The sequence below is a fragment of the Bos indicus genome, chromosome 26 (genome assembly GCF_029378745.1).
Source record: "Bos indicus isolate NIAB-ARS_2022 breed Sahiwal x Tharparkar chromosome 26, NIAB-ARS_B.indTharparkar_mat_pri_1.0, whole genome shotgun sequence".
Lineage (NCBI taxonomy): Eukaryota > Metazoa > Chordata > Mammalia > Artiodactyla > Bovidae > Bos > Bos indicus.
In genome coordinates, this window is record NC_091785.1 from 30,249,597 (window position 1) to 30,270,463 (window position 20,867).

General features: G+C 48.6%; 1 protein-coding gene and 1 long non-coding RNA gene across 4 annotated transcripts in view; one reads left to right on the plus strand and one right to left on the minus strand.

Annotated features, from left to right (window-relative positions):
* Window positions 1–1,446: 1,446 nt before the first annotated feature.
* On the minus strand, window positions 1,447–20,668 carry LOC139179981 (uncharacterized). 2 transcript variants are annotated; one of them, XR_011564283.1, is made up of 3 exons: window positions 20,281–20,668; window positions 16,357–16,452; window positions 1,447–1,960 (listed from the first exon to the last, which is right to left on the minus strand). It is a non-coding gene; the product is annotated as an uncharacterized lncRNA (long non-coding RNA). The 2 variants fall into 2 exon arrangements; XR_011564282.1 differs by lacking the exon at window positions 20,281–20,668 and adding an exon at window positions 17,282–17,645.
* Window positions 4,096–20,867, plus strand: part of MXI1 (MAX interactor 1, dimerization protein) — a 91,979-nt gene continuing 75,207 nt past the window's right edge. The window contains exon 1 of one of the 2 annotated variants that reach the window (XM_070780815.1): window positions 4,096–4,621. In XM_070780815.1, the coding sequence (XP_070636916.1) occupies window positions 4,360–4,621 (262 nt within the window). In that variant the 5' untranslated portion in view covers window positions 4,096–4,359. The remainder of the gene's footprint in view (window positions 4,622–20,867) is intronic. The other variant, XM_070780814.1, reaches the window with a different exon arrangement.

Genomic DNA, 20,867 nt, shown 5'->3' on the forward strand with positions numbered 1-20,867 from the left:
CTCCAATGTAGGGTGGAGGCTCTTTATCCTCTGCCCATGTCTACACCCACTGGTGAGTGTGTGGGTGGGGGTGGGGGCATGGGGAGTGGTTGAAGGAGGCCTAGTCAGCACTTCTAAGCCTGTGCAGGAGCCAGTGGGAGAGGCAGAGTCCCACAGTTCTAGTTCCTGCTATTCTGCTTGTGCCTAACAGTTCCTAACCTCCCCCCCGACCCCCAACTGCCACCCTGAAACTCCTGGGCTTCCCTTGAAGCCACTTCTAATAGATAAAGACAAGATAAAGGCTCCCAAGGAGAGAGGGAGTCCTGAGCCAGCTCATCAAATCATTGCCAACAATTTCTTTCCAAAGGGAAAGGTGCCCAGGAAAAACTTGGCTAGGGAAGCTCTGAGGATTAGGACTTGAGAGACAATGCAGGGGACAGATCTCTTGATGGTGTTTACCAAGCCTGAGTGCAAAGACCACAGGTCAAAGAGCGGAGAAGAACCTGACTGGTTGTGCTAACAAGGTCCAAGGAAAAGCTAGATGTTGGAGGGTAGCTTCAGCAGAAAGGGCTAGTGAGGGGAGCACAGGTGAGGAGGAAGGGCAGGCGTAAGGAGGCCAGGAGAGCCAAAGTGGTCCAGGCTGGGGAAGGGCATCCCATCCAAATGCAGGATGGGGAGGTCTGGGGGAAGCTCTCATATCACAGCCTCAGTAATTAACCAGACTCTATGTACCTGAAGACATAATTACAGGCAAAACAACTCCTTTGATGTAAGAGTGTAGTGTAGTCTGGGGGCAAAGAAGGACAAATAAAGAATGATTTTGCTTTAATATGCAAATAAGGTTGTCGGAAAAATATTGCCAAATAGGCCAAGCAAAGAAACAGAAGGTTGAGAAAATGTGACCCAGGCTGAGTGGGCACCCAAGACATTTAGGGTCCTTGGGAACATCATGGCTGGCCTGACTGGGCACCACAAAAATTCACTGCTTTCCTTTAACATAGTTCACATGTTCCTACAGGCTGACTGCCTTCTCATTCCCTCCCTGTTCTCTGCAGATATGCTCAGCAAGTTTCCAAAGAGGCCTGTTTATTTATGGAATCAAGGCTCCAGAGAGGGACTTTCCTGGTGGTCCAGTGGTTAAGAATCTGCCTTTCAATGCAGAGGATGCGAGTTCGATCCCTGGTTGGGGAACTAATCCCACATGGCATGGGGCAACTAAGCCCATGCGCTGCAACTAGAGAGAAGCCTGCGTGCCACAACTACTGAGCCTGCACACTATGGACCCCGTGCGCCATAATTAGAGAAGCCAGTGCTCTGCAATAAAGACTCAGTGCAGACGATAAAAGGCCCAAGAGAAAGAAAAAGGGTATGAACAGCTCCTCCTAGGAAGCAAAGGTAATCAGGAATGGCACTGAGCTTGTGACCCAGCTCAGTCTGCCCTGTGATATAACTTCTGAAACACCCCTCTTTACGTTTGGAGCCAACTTTATTAGAGAAATCTATTGATTGGGGAATGGTTAGGGAGGAGGGATGCTCACATGATTTAACACTTGATGGGCTCTGAAAAAAAAATAAGGAAGAGCCTTTGAGCTTTAGCACATTCATCGTTCCAAAGACACGTTACCAAAATGAATGTATGCAACTCTACTGTATGTGAGACTCTGGGGCACAATAGCCTAGATTCTGTGAAACAAAAAGGCATTTCTCCTGCCTCCACTGTGTCTCTTGTGGTGCCATTGTCTGATGCTAAGAACTCACATAATAACAAAAAACAATGCCCCTATGATGGGAGGGAAGACTTGATTTGGCACCAGCAGTGGTGTTTTCCATGGGAATGATGGTGGGGGCTGTGGCTGACTGTGGGAATAGTGCAAATCAGCACTTTTTTGTAGATTTTCTTCAAGCCATTGTTTATTTTGGCTTTGGTCAGATCCGTGGCCCAGCTTGAAGATTCCCACTGGGCTTTCTGAAGCTCACAGACCTATGAGAGATGAAACAGGGATAAATAAATAATGACAAAACACTCTACCCCTGCCCTGGCACTCATGTGTGGGGTGTGCCTATCTTGCTGGGTGTGTATACATGCAGATTGAAGTACAGTATATGTACACATTTGGCCCACACCTCCACCAGGGAATCAGAAACCAAGGTTTTTTCTAGGCTTAGAAGGTTCTTTGTCTCACTTTCACCAGGGGCAAGGGAGATCAATTTTTGCAAAATGACATTGGATAAAACTTGTTTATACTTCCTAAAGTCCTTAGATGTTTATAGACTTTAAAATATGAGTAACTCAGATTGTGGTTCCAACAGAACAAAAAGTAAATAGCTGTTGTGAAGATGGAAAAAAAGTGAAGTGAAAGTGTTAGTGGCTCAGTCACGTCCAACTCTTTGTGACCCCATGGACTGTAGCCTGCCAGTCTCCTCTGTCCATGGAATTCTCCAGCCAAGAATACTGGAGTGAGTTTCCATTCCCTTCTCCAGGGAATCTTCCCAACCCAGGGATCGAACCCAGGTCTCCTGCACTGCAGGCAGATTCCTTACCAGGGAATGAGCCACCAGGGAAGGTGAACTTTTATCTCATAGCTTTTAGGAGCTGCTTCTCTACCCTAGCTAAAGGATGCAGAGATCAATCAAGATGGAAAATGAGCAGGGAATATGTGTAGTATGATTACATTATGGTCTAAAATGGGAATATATTGGCTTTAAAATGCCAAATACTGATTCAGCAGCAGGTTATTGCAGTCTAAAAATACACAAGACTTCAGTGAGGGTGCATGTATTTATTTTACATACATGCATAGTGTTTTTTACAAAGAAACACACTTTCCCTCCTTTTTTCCAAAAGTTTCCATTTCCAGGAAAAGTCTTCCTGACAAGTGTGTGTGAAGCTGTCTCTAAGCAGGGTGGCTGGGTTGCACAACTCCAGGGGGCAGCATTCACTGTGTCTTCTGTATAAATGGTTTCCCTGGAGGAAACCTCCAGGAGACCTTGCAAGGCAACGATATTTAGATAGGCTTATTGCACAGATGTTTTTCAACAAAGTGCAGAAGAGTCTTGTTTCCTGTAACTTATTTCTCCTTTTAGCTGCCAAGTAGGGGACTCAGGTTCTTATCTGGGTCTATACTGGAAGAAAAAGATCATACAATGAGCCAGGCAGCGTGCTGACTGCAGATATAATTTAATCAACTCATGAATCTTATCAGAGGTTTCATGGATGGGGAAACAGGCTGAGAGAGGTTAGGGGACTTGCCCAGGCACACACACAGTCCAGTCTGTGTTCAGCAGAGCTGGGGCTTGAATGCCTCTCTACGGCACTCCCCAAGGGCCCTGACTGCCACCACACTTCCCAGGCCTGGAAAGCATCCATGGTTCCTGCAGACCCTGAATGGTCTGCACTGGCAATGGAACAGTGTCGCCTAGGGTAGGGGTCTTCAGAACCAAAAGGTGGAATTCAGCCAGGGTAGGGGTGGGAAGTTCCTGGGCTGCCACGTCCGCTTTTCTGCCAAATGAAATAAAAGAGAGCCAGGTGTGGAGGCTCCCTACTGTGAGCTTTGCACAGCTGGACTAAGGCTGGGAAGAGGAGTGTGGGGAGAGACGCTTCCATCTCCTCCCCCTTCCAGGAAAATAACTCTGCATTTGAAGGGAGAAAGAAAGAGTGAGTAAATTTGTAACTGGGATTTGGTGGCCTGGGGATTTCACTTGGCCCTGTAAAGGCAGATGCCTGTGCCTGTGTGTGTGTGCATGTGCGTGTACATGTGTGTGTGTGTGTGTAGGAGTGTGTCCATTGCGGGGAGAGAACTTGAGGTAACGTGTATGATTTTTTTGGATTGGACTTTTATTTCTTAAGTCATAGCAGCTACCGCTGGAATCTAGTATGTAGTGCCAGGCACTGGTATTATTTTCACGTGAAGTAAAAGAACAACAGTTTAATAGTTTGTTTTTCTGTGGGTACGCTCAGAGCCTTCGAGTATTTTTTCCATTTGGGTTTAAATATTACGCTCTACAATGTGATAACATTGGGGAGAGGCAGGATAGTGTGCCAGGACGGGCAGGGGGCGGTCCCTGCCTCGCTTGTCTCCGCCTTTCATTTTGACCAGTCCGAATGCGACAGGCTCGCACTAGGACCCAGGCGCCAGAGCGCCTCCGTCTGTCCTGTAGGTTCATTCAATCTCCCATACACACAGACCCACAGCGAGACCGACACACACTCACACACACTCAAACACACAACAGCACGCAGCGAGGCTCGGGAAGTCAGGTCGCCTTCTCGCCTCGGCGCCTTCTTTGCTCCAGCCAGCCGGCTCTCCCCCGGGGCCCGGAGCTCGGCCGGGCCGCGCAGCCCCGAAAGAGGACGAGCTCGGCGGACCCCGCGGTCCCTCCATGGGCAAACGCGGGCGGCCGCGCAAGGAGGCGCGCTGCGAGGGCGCGGGGCTGGCCCCCGCCGCGCCCCCGGCCGTGACCGCGCCCCAGCCCCCGGCCCAGCCGGAGGAGCCCGCGGGGGCCAAGCTCAGGTGCCCCTTCTCGGACATTTTCAACACCAGCGAGAACTCGATGGAGAAGCACATCAACACTTTTCTGCAGAACGTGCAGATTCTGCTCGAGGCCGCCAGCTACCTGGAGCAGATCGAGAAAGAAAACAAAAGTAAGTTTGGGGGCCCTGGCTCCTCTTCGGCGCCGGGCTCTTTCTTTCTCGCCCACTTGGGCGACCCCTGACGCCTGCTTAGCCCCCCTCTCCCCAACACACTCACATCCAGCCCTCGGCAGTAAAGCCGATGACACCGGAGAAAGGACACGCACGCACAAAGCTTCTAAAGATGTAACAAAGACGAGCAGGGGGTAGGCGGGGGGTTGGGGGGTGCTGTCGGTCCGTCAGTCTGTCCGTCTCCGGGAGGGTGGGAGAACCGCTGGGCCGAGGAGCGGGGGAGTGTTGTTGTTTGCTGACAACTGAGCTGAGAGCTCTTCTCTTCGAGGTCGCGTTTCTTACTTTTTTTTTTTTTCCTCTCCCTTTTTTTTTTTTTTTTTTTTCCGGAGCCTTCTCGGGCAGACAAGTGTTGTTTTTCTGTCGCTCGTTCCTGGGTGGGGTGGGGATTACAAGACGAAAGTTGGAAACTGTAGGCAGAGCTCGGCGGTTCCAGAAAGAAAACACATAGACACACGACAACGATAACAACAAGCAAACAGCCCTCCACGGCGTGGGCTCCGGCTGGCTCGGCTCTGCTTCTTCCTCCTGTCTACTTTGCTTTTTCCTCTCTTCTCGCTGCAAGGCTGGGCTCAGGCCATCGCGTCCACGGAGACAGTCCCTCTGAGCCTCTGCTGCCCTAGGTGCCCCTGCCCCCGACCCCCCCACCCCTCTCAAAGAAACAGGCCGGCAAAACCAAGCGCTGCCACCAGCTCGCCCGGGACCCGCGGTGCTGCGCCCGGGAAACTTGGCGAGGGGGACTCAGCGAGAAGGAAACTTTGGGATCTCGCAGGAAACAATAGTTGTGGAAGAAGGTGTGGGCTGTTATGTGCTGTTTCTTTATTTTCCGGGATACGGCTCCCGAGTGAGCGCTCTGGGCGAGGAAGGCAGATTCCTTCCCGGTGGCTTTCTACTGCTCCCCCCACCCCCACCCCATATTCAGGTGGAGAGAGATGGTTGCGGGCGGCGGGGGGTGCTGGGAGCCCCACCCCGGCCTGGCCTCCTTTTTTGTATTTGTTTGTTTCATTTTTGCCTGGGTGCCCCAATCCTCCCCAGGCCGTCGCCTCAGCGTCCTAACGGGGGCACGCGAGTGCGGCGTCTTCAGCACGGTCCTCACAAATAATAGCTGCGAGAAGGGGGAAGGGGCCGAGGCGGACAGACCGACAGACTAGAGAAAATCTGTCCGAGCAAGTAGGAAGATCAATGAGATGAGAGAGAAAGGGGGGGGGGGGAGAGAGAAAGGGAGAAAAATGGTCCGATTGCAACGTGTCAGGTCTTGCAACCTACCCCCCCCCCTCCACACACAACAACAACCCTCAAACACAAAAACACCCTAGCTGACCGACACCCCAGGCCTTCGGGGTTAAAGTAACCGCGTGATGGCAGCGAAATCGTGCAGTAGCTTAAGGCAAAAACAAGGATTTGTGTTGGGAGGTTGGTGGTGCGTTCTTTTCTTTTCTTCTCTCCCTGTTTTCTCGGGGTGCCTGGGTTACGAGAAAGGCGCATCGCCGGCGGTTGCAGCCGAATCAGTTTGCGATTAATCGGGGTGTGGGGTGGGGGGCAGTATGCCTTCGCCTGTAGGGTCAGAGCTGGTGGGGAGGTGGGTGAAGATGTGGTTTTGTTTGGTGTGTTTGCTTTTGTTGGAGGGGGGAGGGGCGTGATTTCTTACTCTAACCACCCCCCCGCCGCCCGGGTCCCCCATTCCCCCGAGTCTGTCCCTTGGCGCCGGCTTTGGCGGGGGGTGCACCCAAAAAGGGCACCTTGGCAGTGAGTGGCAAACCTGGTTTGCCCCCGCCAGGTTCCCTCCACAGAGGGGTGTACGAGAAGCCGCTGGAGCTTCCTCCGCGTCCCGCGCCCCCCGCCCCTCGCACTCGCAGACAATCGGAGACCTCTGTTCCCCACCTCGCCGCCCCCACCCTCGCTCCCCTACCGCCTCGGCCGCCGCCACCTCCTTGTTTACCCGGTGCCGGGGCTCCGGCGTGGCCACCAGTCACGTAAGCAGAGGGCCGGGCGCGCCGGGCCGGACTGCCCCGCACGGGGCGGGCCAGAGGTAGTGGAGCCGGGCTCCGGGGACCGTGGAAGCCAAGGGGCTTCCTCCCGGTCCCCTTACCGAGGCGTCCGCGCTGCCACCCCCCGAGAGGGGATCGGGAACCTGGGCGCCCTCAACTTCGTGTGCATAATCAGCCCCTCCGCCCGGTTGCCCTCCTCCTCCGGCCGGCTCCCCGCTGGAGTATTTTTAGCTCTCTTGCCTCTTTTCGCAGCCGCTGTTTGGCTCAGCATGACGTGATGCCAGCGGCCCCCAGATTTCCCCGAGAGCGGGGACCCTGTTCCAGGCCCTCGCCCCCTCCCCACGAGCTCACGCAGGCAAGGGGGACCTGCAGCAAACTATGGGGCGACCGTCCACAGGGCCTTCTATTATCTCCTTTGCAAACTGGAGCGGCCCACGGGGGCCACTTTATTTTTCCCACTCTCGCCCCCGGTCCGGCCCGGGTCTAGGTCTCCCCGTACGGAAAACAACGGGCCCTACATCTGTCTCATTTAATCGGGGGTGCTTCTTCGCGCTGGCGGCGCTCGCCGTTGTTTTCTGCTCGATGCACACAATGCCCGCGCGTCACGGCGGTCCGCGTGTGCACAGCAATAACGCGAGTGTGGGGGCGGGTCGTGCGTGCGCCGGGCTCGGGCACTAAGGGTTCCTCCGCGCGCGCGGGGCTTGTTTTGCTTCAGATCCCCGCTTTCCGAAACGCTTACATCATTCAGTCTTTAGGGGAGGGAGGGGAATCTAGGCGTTCCGATAGGATTCCAGCATTTCTCTGGTCCCTCCCTGGTTTTTGGAAGGAAGCAAGGACCCTAGCTGTTTATTTTTATGATGGTGGCGGGACTCAAGTTTTGTGTGTTGGGTAAGGTTTGTTTCTGGTTTTAGGTCACTACTGCAAACGACAATACTGGCCGGCTCAGGTGCACAACCTCCTCGCTTTCATTTCAGCCAGTTCTCCTGTAATCACTTGATCGCAGTTTCTCCGCCTCCACCGCTTCCCCCTCCCAGCGAGAGACACATGGTTTCCACATGGAGACAAACTTCTTTCCTCTGACTGGACTTGACCTAGCAGCATTGCTCAGCCAATCGACAGCCTCAGCTTCCTCTGACGTCACGCGTTGCTGAGGCCGGAGACTAGGGGGTGGAGCCTGGAGGCAAGCCAGAAAATCTCTGGGAGCTGTAGTGCGGCCAGCTGGTTCAATCCCTTCTTAAAGGGACGCTCTTCACCCCGAGAAGGGTATTGAACCTCAATTCTCCATTTCGGGTTCTGTGAGACATTCTCGAAATGCACCGATAGGCCCTGGTCACGAGTCCACACGTTCCGCTTTTACTGTGTGCAAAGTACTTCCTTGGCAGGAGCTTGCCTTATTTTCCATTGTCACCAGAACTGCTTTTCATTGCCTCGTTGAGGTTTCCGTGCTAGAAGAGCTCACCAAGTGTGTCCACAGTGCTGAGTTATTCTCAGTATATATGATGAGTTTTCTTGGGGTGTTCAAATTGAGTCACTCAGCATTGAGTGCTCTGTGCAAGGCAAGGATTCCCTAGAAGATGCAAGTACATTCTCCCAAACTTCCAACTGATGTGAATCCCTAAGAAACTCAAATTAAAAGCCTCCAGAAATATTAATTATGGATCCCGTGACCCTGTTATCACAAGTTCAGAAATTATATGTAAATAACCTCTGACATAGGGTCCAGTGAAGGGGTAGCAATTTAGGACTGACTGATCAGTTGAAAAAAAAAATTTACTTCCTATTTTGGAAAAGGTTAAAAACGAAAGAGAAAAAGAAATTAATTCACAAAGGGGCGTTCTGTCCATAAAAGTTGTTGAGCAGGCAAGTGGAATCTACAGGACACAACAGGGCTTCCCAGTGTCTAGGGAAGGTGGCTTGGGGGCAATGCTTAAGATAGAAAAGAATGATTAAATTCAAGTAGAAGCCTTGGGTGGCTCTCTGGAGTACATTACCTGGGTTGGAAGGTGAGGTGCTTTCCTAGGGGCATGGACAGGCCAAAGAACAGCCTCTGCCTGCTGACAGAGTAAGCTGTGGCTGTATGGTGTCATCTGGCCCCACCCTGCCTTCCCAACTTAATCTCCTCTACTCCCGTCCAGCAGGTCCACCAGCAAGCAGCCTTTACAGTCATCCCTCTGTGCTTGACTCAGACTCTTCCCTCTGTCTAGCATGCCCTCATTCTCTTACTTCCCTGGGATTATCTGTGTCTAACCTAGCTTCAAAGCCTAGGTCAGATCCCACCTCCTCCAGGAAGCCTCCCCTGGATATTTCTCAAGTCAGGGAATGAATGAGAGAATGAAAGCTTTACAGTCACCCAGAGCAGGGCCCAAGTTACCCCTTCACTGCTTACTGGCTGTGTGGCCTTGGGCACAAGTTGCCTAACCTGAGGTTTCATTTCTTTTTTTGTCAAATGAGGATAACCATAGCATCAGCCTCCTGCCATTGCTGAACAACTGAGGCACTTCATTTAAAGTACCTGGAATATAGTAGGTGCTCAATAAGTAGTCACTTCTCTGAGCTTTGATAATCAGCTCTACTTGCTTACTGTACATTAGCTTTATCCTCACAGGGAGATGATTAGCATCTTAAGGGAAAAGATCACTCAACAGTATTTCATAACCATTGCATAACACTGGACATACACGAGACAATTAATATACATCCCTTGATTGCTTGGATTTGTCATTTACTGGCTATGACACAGTGATCAGTTTGAAAGGCAGAAAGGACACATGATAGACTTTCTGAAGACTACATTAGCTTTATCCTCACAGGGAGATGATTAGCATCTTAAGGGAAAAGATCACTCAACAGTATTTCATAACCATTGCGTAACACTGGACATACACGAGACAATTAATATACATCCCTTGATTGCTTGGATTTGTCATTTACTGGCTATGACACAGTGATCAGTTTGAAAGGCAGAAAGGACACATGATAGACTTTCTGAAGACTTGGAGTTGGAAATAACTGATCTCTTCCAAGGAGGGAAGATGTCTCCCATAATCAATGCAGACTGCTCCTGGGCTGTAAAGATCAGGGCCTATACAGAGATGGTAGGTGAGGCCCGGAGAGCTGAAACTGCATCAGCTGTGACCCTGCAGATGGATCAGTTATTTATTTACGGAGCAACTTATGCTAAAATTGAGGGCTTTGATAGCAACTAGTGTTTATGCAGATCACATTTCTGCATGGCAGGCATCTTACGATTCATTCATTCATTCATTCCACACATTATGTATTGAGCATTTACGATGTGCAATTGCTTCCCCCCCAACCCCGAAAACTCTGTAAGTTGATTTATGATGGGAGTGGAGTGAGGTATTTGTTTTTGGTGAAGTTGTATAAAGAGCATTCTTAACTTAGGCTTCTGTTTCCTCTACATCCTAAATTATGCTCCCCGGATTCAACTCTTTTTGATCTCTGCCCATTGCTAAATGCCAGAAGTGGACTTTTGGGGATACTGTTGTAGCTTTCAGAGTCCCAGAGCTCCCAGGGACTGGGTACCCTATGGAGGGGACCAGGAAAAGCATCTGGACCTTATGAAGTTGGAGAAGATGAATTGAGTCATTCATGGTTTGATGGGGGAAAAGAAGCTCCATCAGATCCAAGACAGAACAAGAGCTGCTCACCTACCTGCCCTCTTTGACCAAAATACACTCCTATTTGGCACAGTTAGAAATGGAGATTTTCATCTGAGAATGGCTGGCAAAATCTGGAGGTAGAACTGAAGGAAGTGAAGAGGGTGCCAGAATTGCAGCAGCAGCAACTAATTGCACTGCATAATACCAACACTGGCAACCATTTACTGAGCATTGACTATACTTGGTAAAATATGGGGCTAAAGACGTGTTATCTCCTCCAAACTTCACAACAACCACAGAGCATGTGGACTTTAATTGCTCCCATTTTACAGAGGGGGTAACTGAGTAACTTGCCCAAAGATCACATAGTAATGGTGGAGCTGAGTTTTGAACCTAGACCTCTGATTGGACTGAGCCTGCAGTTTTATATAACCGTATAGGCGTGTATGCATTTTCTAGTCAAGGAATGAAGTCCAGAGAGATGAAACTTGCTCGAGGTCGCCCAACAACCCCAAGCAGAGCGGGTGTTTGTAACACCTTGTTGATTGTCCAAGGTCTTCCTAAGCACACCCTGCTTAGAAAAGGTTTAGAAACGAAGCTGGAGACAGAAGAGCCAACCAGAGAGGGTTTTTTGTTTTTTGTTTTTTTTCCTTTTTTGTCTTCGTTTTTCAGAGTTGTTCAACTCTCCTGGCCCTAACTCAAGTTTAGGCTCCTAGGAAACACCACCCGTTTCTTGCTACTCTTCCAAGTCTGTCCTCTGGACATATTAGAGGACTTGGGGCTGTTGCTATGGTACTAGGGCCAACAGCAGGTTCATCAAAAGCTGAGTCTTTTGCCTTTTTAAAAAAAAGCCTGGCCCTGCAGAAACGAATTGGCCACAAAGATTTGCATCAGTCATTGTGGCTTGTTCTGTTTTAGATCCCCCTGCCTCCCCACCCCACCCCCTCTTCCCTACCACCACCACTTTCTATAAATACAGTTGGATAAATATTGATTTAAACTGGGTTTCTGGAGAAGAAGCACATGGTTGCCCTGGCCTGGTCCTCACTTAGATACCACCAGTATGCCAGGCATGACACACCTAAGCCCTGACAGCTCTGGCTTCCAGATGACCCGTTTTGGGGAGGTGAGTTGTGGTTTTGTGACTTTTGAGTTAAAAAAGAGAGACAGAAAAAGAAGTATAAAAGGCAATAACCCAGAAGAAAATGGGAATCTTCCTGCAGAATGAAGAAAGCCATTTTCGGCAGGCAGAAACGAGGGGAGGTTTACCGTAGCCTGGCCTTCTGAACCAGCAGTTCTCTTCCCTTTCCCATTCTTCCTTCCATTCCCTTTCAGTTATGTTTTTGAAGGAGGCAGGTGGTAAGACAGAACATCAGCGCCAGAAAAAGCCCAAGAGGTCACAGAGCTTCCATCATCTTCACTATACAGACAGGGAGGCTGAGGCCCAGAAAAAGACAGTGGCTTGCCCAAGACGACACAGCAGAGGCAGAAACAAGTCCGTCTGGGCTGTGTTCCCTCCTGCCTGATGTGAGAATGGGTCCCAGGCAGAGCCCCAAACTGGGCTTTTGTTTTACAGGTCAGGTGCTCATAAAGTCAGCAATTCTCAACCCTGGTTTACTGATCGCAGGGTGTGTCTGTTTATTGCAAAGGTCATTGCAACATTCTCAATAGTCTTTCATAATGAAGATAATTTGAATTCACCATTTAGAAAAAATATTTTCTTATACATCTATGGTAGGGGGAGTGGGTGGAACCCAAAGGTGATGGCAGTGATAGGAAGGCTCTCCAGCCTTAACTGAGGAGGAGGCATTCAGGTCTTCCCAAAGGGGCCTCCCTCTGGGGGTGGAGGGTGGAGCTCCGGCTCCACTGGTGAGAAGAAGCTTTGATTCCGACGGGAGCGACACCTGCTCTCTGACTCTTCTGCTAAACTAAAGGGAAGTCATTTTCTCCGATACTCTTGTCCCTGAGTGGCCTGGCTGGAGGTGTTAAAGCTGTCAGCAGCTGACTTGATCTCTCTGGCCAAAACGAATGGGCATTTGCCACCACCCATCTGAGCTGGAGGTTCCTTCTTTGCTTCCTCATCTTGGCAGAATGCTCTACTGGGCCCCTCGCTTGTGAAATATTTTGAAAGTTCAGGTGACCCTCATTTTGAGCAATACATCTCCAGGAAATATATGTAAATAGGATCTCTCTTTTTTTTTTTTTAATTTAGGTTAGCGAACCTCTCTTTAAAAGGCCCCCATGGCAAATAATTTTATAAAATGTGGAATTATGTTGCATGCCAGGAATTCTCCCTAAATGTGTTCTGTGAGTCTGTTCATCCATCCATTCATCAAGCTGGTATTTAAGGCGTACACACTGCTTTATGTCAGGCTTTGTGCTAGGGCCCAGAGATACAGTCCCTGCCATCGTGGACTTAAACTCTATTCCAGTGCCAGATTTTAGAAATTTCACTTGTCTTAAAGTAAACCTCAACAATGTGGATTGTATCTGACTTGGGCTTTGTGTCTTTGGTTCTAGCCATCATTACAGATAGAACAAAAATTTATACTGGGCTTCAAAAAAAAAACAAACAGAGAGACTAGTCCCTCTGCTCCCTCCATGTACCCTGCCATCCCCCAGCCTGATGTTTAAAATCCTTTGTGTTTTGTGTTTATCCTTATAATTTTTACAGATCTGACTCTCCCCCACCCCCTTTTTTAAGCTGCCCAAGCCTAGGAAATCAAGTACTGTGTAAGCAACCTTGTAAATAAACACAGTCCATTCTTAGTTCCTTACAGATTGGGGCACTCTGCACTTGGAGGATTGTCCATACCAATGTTTCTACCATGCCTGCTGTCCCATCGAACATGCCTTTGGCCTCATCTCTCTAATATCCAACTACAGTGTCTGCTGAGGAAATTTAAACATAGCAAAATTAGAAAGATAAACACAGTGTCCTGAGGGAGAGAAAGACTGGGATGTTTAAAGCTAATAAAAGGGGATTTGGATTACCTGTTATTTGAGATATTTTACTCTGTATTTTTATTACCATTAGCAAGTATACTTGAATAAAGATGATTTGGGACCGTTTTAATACCACTGTATCAAAATGGAGGGCATGCCCAGGGCTGCTGTTTCTGATCAAGAGTGGCAAGCGTGAGCCTTTGTTTTTATTTCTGTAGGGGCCCAGAACTACTGTACAGTCCTGTGTTATCCTCTTCTTACTTCAACCATACCTGACCATCTCTACTATATTTCTTGACTCCCAAGATTCTGAGTGCCTTGCATACAACTTTATTTGCTTTTTTCCACCAGCTGTAAAGTTTAGCTCAAAACAACACGTAATTTCTAACACCTGTGAGGAGCCAAGCACCCTGCTTGGTGCTTCCAAAGTGCAATGTATATGATCTCCAGGTTGAGTTCTATATTCCAGTGCCAGTGACAGACAAATAGAAATCCATAAATAATACTTGCCTGCTTCCTGGGAGTCTGATAGCCTGTCCCCGGGGTGGGGGCGGGTTGCTGCTGACAAGTGTATTGTTGTCTCTATTTTCCAAAGGAACAGTAATAATGGTGCCTTTTTAATGAGCAGTGACTATGCACTAGCACAACGCTAAGTGCTTTATAGTAAATCCTGACATTCATCCAATAGGAGGGTGCTATCATTATCCTCATTTTACAGATGAGGAAAGCCTTAGCCTTAGCAAGGCAAGCTAACTTTCCCAAGGCCACCTGCTAACAAACAGTGGGGCTGAGACTCAAAACCAGGTTTTCTTCCTAGGAGACTTCAGGGCTCTTAGAGAAGTGTCAGAGAGCAAGAGGCAAGACATGGAATGTGGAATGTTTGAAGATGAGGCTGAGGGTCCCCTTGGGGAAGGCCTCCCTGGAGTGACTCACTTTACTTCCCATTCATCCTAGAGCAGAGAGAGGACCGCCAGAGCCTTCTGGGGTTCTTCAGGCGTTGAGACCAAAGCAGACAGGGCCCTTGTTCTGCAAGGCACTTGCCGAGGGTGTTCTGCTTGCCCTTGCAGTACCACCTGGCCTGGCACCCCCTGGGGAACTCACCCAACCAGTAGGGCTCCTGAGGCTCTGCATGCTCGGGTGTCGGGGTGTGAATCCACACCCTGTCAGGCTCTACTAGGTTTCCCAAAGGTGCCTGAGCTTGTAGGGAAACTGGTCTGGCCCGTGCTTGGCAAGTGTGAGCCACACAGACGAACTTTAGGCCCTGGCTGCCACCTTACTAGCGAGGGCCAGCTGGTTCTGGTCGAACAGCGTTGGTCCAACCTCTTCCTCTCCTCCATCGAGATCTAGGAAGCCAGGGTGATCGTAAATAGAACTGGGTTCGTATCATTTACTTGGTTAAAGCCCTTCAATAGTTTCCTTCCTGTCTCACTTAGAATAAAATCCCAATTCCCTGCATGGCCATCACCCCTACTGTTTGGCGTGAGTGTGGTCTGAAGATGGATAGCCTTGGAGTCTCCTAGGACCTTGTCAGAAATGGGTCTCCCAGGTCCCACCCCAGAACTGCTGAACCCAAAACTCCATTTTAGCATGATTCTCAGGTGACCTATGTGCTTATGGAAGTCTGAGGAGCTGGCCAAACACCCTTGTGATTGCCCTGATCCCTCCATCCACCTAAACCATCCTCCCCCTCATTTATTATTTCTCCCTTATTTCTACTTATCACAATTTACAATGCTTTTACTTGCTTATCATCGGTCTGTCAGGCTAGAATGCAAGCACTTTGAGGACAGAGACCACAAGTAGTTTTATTCTTTGTTCTCTTTGGCATCTAAGTTAGTGTGCAACGAGTAACAGAGGCTTAAGGAATATTTGTTGAACAAACGATGAGTTCTCTGCCTTTAACCCTCTGATGTAGTGCTTATCAACAAGGGGACTATTGATGAGACAGTTCCTCTTGAGCAGATTAATCTGGAATATTGCTGGATTTAACATCCTTGGTTCCTACTCACTAAATGTCAGTAAAATTCCCAAGTCATGGTGACACTCAAGAAAGACACTCCTACACATTTCCAAAGCCTCCAGGTGGATGGCATTATCCTGATTGAGGCTATTGCCTTAATCAACTTTGTTTGACCTTGTCTGGCAAAACATACCCTGATGTACTCTATGGGGTCCAAGAGTTAGGAAATCCAGGTTTGAATCCGTTCGCTACCTGTATGACTTTGGGCAAATCACTTAACCTTTCTGGGCCTCGAATGAGAAACAGGAATCTCAGAATACGTTGAGGATTAAATGAATTGACTGCACAAGTGGCACCACACACATAGTTGGCTCTTATTATGCAGCAGCTATAGGCAAATGGAGGCATGTTATTCTTGGATCTCTGGAGAATCCCAGAATCCTGGAATCAGCATGCTGGAGTTAGAAGAGATGGTGAGATCACACACGTCCTTGAGCAAGCAAGGGCCTGGTGTTTTATTCTAACTATTGTACCTGAGGCTGAAAACAGCCACAAGGTAGCAAGGCTGGATGTGTGACTCAGTGTCCAGGGTCTGGCTGGGCCCTAAGAGTGACCACCACAAGTTTCTGCTGCTTGGAAAGGAGTGGTGATGTCAAGGAGTGGAGGTCGGGCCGCTGTAGGCAAGCTTCTGCCAGGGGAGGGAGGGTTACCCAGGACTGTGTAAGAATGTGGGCCATCCTCTTAACAGCAGGGGAAGGCCTCTGGTAATCTTTTTTTTTTTTTTTCTTTTCTTTTTTAAGGCTTTAAAATCAAGTTGTATCTAACTTTGAAAGACTAGGTCATTACCTACAAAACCTGTTAAGTGCAACAAAAAATTACAGTGCATTCTGGCTTTTGAATGTGGATGCAAACATTCTAAATAAAATATTCATTCATGGAATGAGCAGTCTTTTAAAGAATAACATACAATGGCTGACCAGGATATATATGCCAGAGATGGCTGAAAGTCACAAAATCTATAAGTATTAAAGGATTGTAATCACAAATTAAGGAGAGTAATACATGACCACAGCAACACAAGATGAAATGTCATTTGAAAAAAAGTATTCAGGAGACATTCCTAATGAAGGAAGCTACTTCCATACAACAGAGATCATTTACCTGTGCTGGTCTTCTAATTAAAATGAGGTAGTGTGGCTGGGCCCATGGCTTGTGGTCATCACCAGCAGAGGAGTTGATTTTTCCTTTTCCTAAGACCTTTGAACAGAAAACAAAACAGAACAGGCTTTGGATCCCCTTGGAATATAACTCGATCTTGATATTGAGAGGATTAATCCTTGGGGCTCCATAAAATTTAAAAGACCATAACATGTATTCTACTTTGTTTATCTGTTTATTTTTAAAACCACAGATCAACTAGAAAAAGAATTAGGGAGATGGGTAGACAGCCCTGGATGAGAGTCTGGAGGACCGAGTCCTAACCCTTGCTCTATCAGTTTGATAGATGGCTGTGTGACTTTGGTATGTTACCATACCTCTCTGAGCCTCAGTTTTTTCATCTGAAAAATGGAGGCTGGATTGCAGAATAAGCTTAATGATACAAACTTATATGAAAACAAACCATGAAGTGTTATTGGGAGGAATATTCATAGGGGATGGCCGAAGCGAGATCTTCCATCAGTTGCACCCTCAAGTGAAGTGCTCCGAGGTAAGCAAGAATCTTATGTGTGCATATTAATTAAGTCCTGCAATGCAGATCTCTTCTTGGACCCATGTTAATGCAAAAAAAGAAGGAAAAGGACATTCCAGAGATTAACACATTCATTATAATCACCTAAATAGGCTGCTGTTATAAGGGCCATTTAATAAAATGTAAGAAGCCCTTTTCTAAGAGAGAAGACATAGGCCAGGATGGAAGTCAAGTGCAGCTGTTTGAGCCTCTGCCAGTGTCCTGATCTCACCAGAAAACCAAAGTTAAAAAACAACAAACTTCCAGATTCAGCGATCTCAGAGTACCGCTGCCTCCCCCTGCCATTTCCTCCCACCCCCCATGTCCTTTCTTTCCCTTTCTCCCCAGCTCAGGCACCTGGGTCGTGGTGCTTTTCCGTATGGTTGGGATGTCAGCCGGCAGCCCTGGCGACTGGAGCCCTGGGAGGCGGCAGCCACCTCTCGGATTTAGCATTACGTCATCCCTTCTAGACCCAAATTTATCTCGGCTGCACACAGACCCGCAGCTCTCAGCTGCCGCTGACTCGAGGACAGCTTACGCATGAAGTTAGGCAAGGCTGACTCACTCGGCAGAAGAAAAGGTTTTCTGCTGCTCTTCACGTTTCTGGGCTCCGAGGGGAGAGGCAAGGAGGACGCTACGGTTGTCACTCTGGGGTGGGGGATGGAAAGATGTATAACTCTTAAGATTCTTATTTAGGAGCTCAGGACTCACCCTGTTCCCAACCTTGTTTATTTGACGACCACCCCCGCCCCTCCACCCGCCTTAAGGATAATTTCGGAAAACAGTGCCCTGCACAGTAAGCACTGCAGTTTCAAGGCAGTTCTCTTAAGCACCAGGTGTCACTAATAGTGACTTTGGACTTGTACCTTAACCTCAGGGCCCCCTCCCCTCTTTTCCTCTTTTCTGTCTGCAGAAGTGATGTAACACAGACCAGGCTCCTCCTCTGTTCATGAATCTGCAATAAGGCATTTGAAAATTTACCTTGAGTAAACCGTTCAGGGAAAGGACCCCTAAGAATGGAGAGCTTTGCCTGCTTCCTCCAGAAGGCAGACTGTCCCCATCCAGGCTGTGTTTGTTATAGGGCTGGGGGACTCTGGAGGACTTTTTCCACCATCAAATGAGACTCCCCTGAGTGAGATACTCCCTTGAGGGAGAGGACAGAAGAACCAGAGACTATGAGTAAGATTCCAGGTTCTTTTGTCAGTAGACTTTAGAAGCCCTGCTTTTCCTCAGTTTCCCCATTTGCATTTGTAGTGCAATTCGGATTTATCTGCAAAAGAGAAGCCGTGGCTGCTTCTGGGTTCTCACAGGCTGGGCTGGTGCTTAGGATGGTTTGTGAGTGACATCCTTTTCTAGGCTAGAGCCCCAAGCTTTGTGCTGTAGGAGGCCCTTGTGGCCAGTATCCACGCAAGAACTCTGGGAGTCAGCTGGAGCAGGAAGAAGGAAGTGGCACCTTCAACTGCTGTTAGAAGAGCCTGGGTATTTCTGTACAGAAACCAGTGCTTAACACTGCCCACCATCACCATCATCTCATCTCTTCTTCAACATATGCAGGTGGCTTTTTGGTGATTTTAACACTACTTTCCATCTCTTCCACTCCCTCTTGGCCATAGCTTTAAAAGAAGGGTTGGTTAATTCATCTGGAGGTCAACTGTGAAAGGTCAGACATGTGCACCAAGCATCCTGCTTTCTCTTAATAACCTGCTAGGGCTTATGATGTGTGGATTTAAACCCATCTTGAACCCATGTGTATTTTCAGTCTGTACTTTTCTCCTTGATTGCATGTCACAAGGTTTACCTCCCATGGGGTAGAATTTTATTTGTTATAAAACTACCTCTTTTAAGTTCCTGGGGTAGCCCTTAGCAATTTAGGATCTAAAGCTTAAAGTGGTTTTGCAAGTGGTAGAAACTTTCCATCTAATAATTTCTACCCTCAACTTACAGATGTTCGGAGTGAATAGGTATTTTCTTTTAAATAATTCCTTTCTCCCCCTACCCAACGTGTCCCTTGTTGAATGTGGAGGGTGGTTGTTACCAACGCCCAGTGGGAAAGCCCAGATCTGAAGCAACCTAGCTAACAGCTGAAAAAGGACAGTTCCTGTTTCAATACCTTAAAAAAAAATTATCTTGTGGCTTGTGAACATCTCTCATTTTGGGTCTCCCTGTATTTGATCGAACATCTATTTGGTTCATACATGTGGTGCCAAGTATAATATTTTAAAAGGTTGGCAGAATTTTGTAGCTTTTGACCTCACTGGAAATCTTGTTCACTCTTGGGGGGAAAAGGGGGAGAGAATATTAGAATGCAGCATGAAGCCCATGACATTTTTGAGAATAACATTTTCATTCTGAGATGGTATTTTCTGCAGTAGCCACTGGAGTGACCACAGGGAAGGGGAAATTCTCCCCTCACCAAGAGCTTCTCGTTACTCTGGATGTCCACCGGCAGGATAAGATAATGAGGGTGGGGAAAGTTATGGATGTTTACACAATTCCTAGGTTGCTCCTAGAGCTTTCAACAGTTATGATCTTCTTGCCTTTCCTTGCCCTAGACCAGAGATTATCAATCAGAGGTGATTTGTGCCCCAAGAGGCTTTTGGCAATGTCTGGAGACATTTTTGGTTGTCATACCTGAGTTGGTGGTGTGCTACTGGCATCTAGTGGGTAGAGGCCAGGGATGCCGCTGAATATCCTTCAATGCACAGGTCTCCACCAACCCCATCCCTCCCCCAGTTAGGAATCATTCACCCAAAATATTGGTAATGCTGAGGTTGAGAAACTCTGGTCTAGACTGTGAGGACTTGGAAAGACGATGTGTGGGGGTGGGGGGTGGGCAGTCATTGGCAGTCTTTTAATGTGGTCCTGCAGTCTTTAGCCTCTGCTTTCAGTTCCCTCTCTGTGGAGGAGAACATGAGAGAAATGATCATCATAGCTTCCATTTATTGAGTGCCACGTACTAACTTCTGGTATTATTTCCTTTAATCGTCACAATAAGCCCTGCTGACTATACACTCCTTGAGAGCAAGGCCCATGTCTGTTTCATCTGTTACTGTACACGTTATGCCTAGTGCAGTGCCTTGTACACGGCAGGCCCTCAGTGTTTGGATAAATGGAGTCATTACATCTGATATAGACGCGAGGCACATGAGGTCTGAAAAGTCCACAGAGTTAGTGTAAATAGAAGGGTCAGGATTTTAACTGAGCCCTGTGTGACTCCAGCACCAAATCACTTAGCGACCGAAATGTATCTCTCAGTTGCAGCACCAGGGAGGTTTGCCAGTCTCTAAAATCACGAATGAAGGGCTGAGGGAGGGGAAAGGAATTTTTAAAATTAAGGTTAAAAAACAAAACACTACCTCTTTGTGAACTATGAAGAAGGGCCTTAGGGGAGCTCTCTCTGGCTCTGATGGGACCATCTCTTGTTCCTCAGCTGTATCTATTCAAGTATCTATTCTGCAGATAGGGTAACCAAGCCGCGGAAGTTCCGGGAGAAAGTAGTAGTAGATGGAGAACTGGAGCGGGGCACTGTGGAACTACATGTTCCAGCTCCTGGGCACCTTCCAGGAGTCATTGAGAAAAAGGTTCCCCGGAAGTAGACCCACAGTCGTTCAAATCCTTCCCTCCAAGAAGCAAAGCACAGAAAACCTCTTGGTCTTTCCACCTGGGAGGCAGAAATTCAAACGGACTACGTTTCCCGGCGGCCATTGCGGAATTTGGTAAGGCGCAGGCGCATTAAAGCGTCGTGCATACTACGAGTCCCGGCGTGCAGTGGGCAGGGCGGGACTACATTTCCCAGGAGACAGAGGAAGGGGCGGGAGGGGGCGGGTCGCGGTACTGCCCCCGCCCCTCCCCCGTGCTCGCGCGGAGAGGTAAACAAACCCCGCGCGGGTTGCCAGCGGAGCAGGGGCGGCGGGGTGGCCGGGGCGGCGCGGGTGGCGGGGGC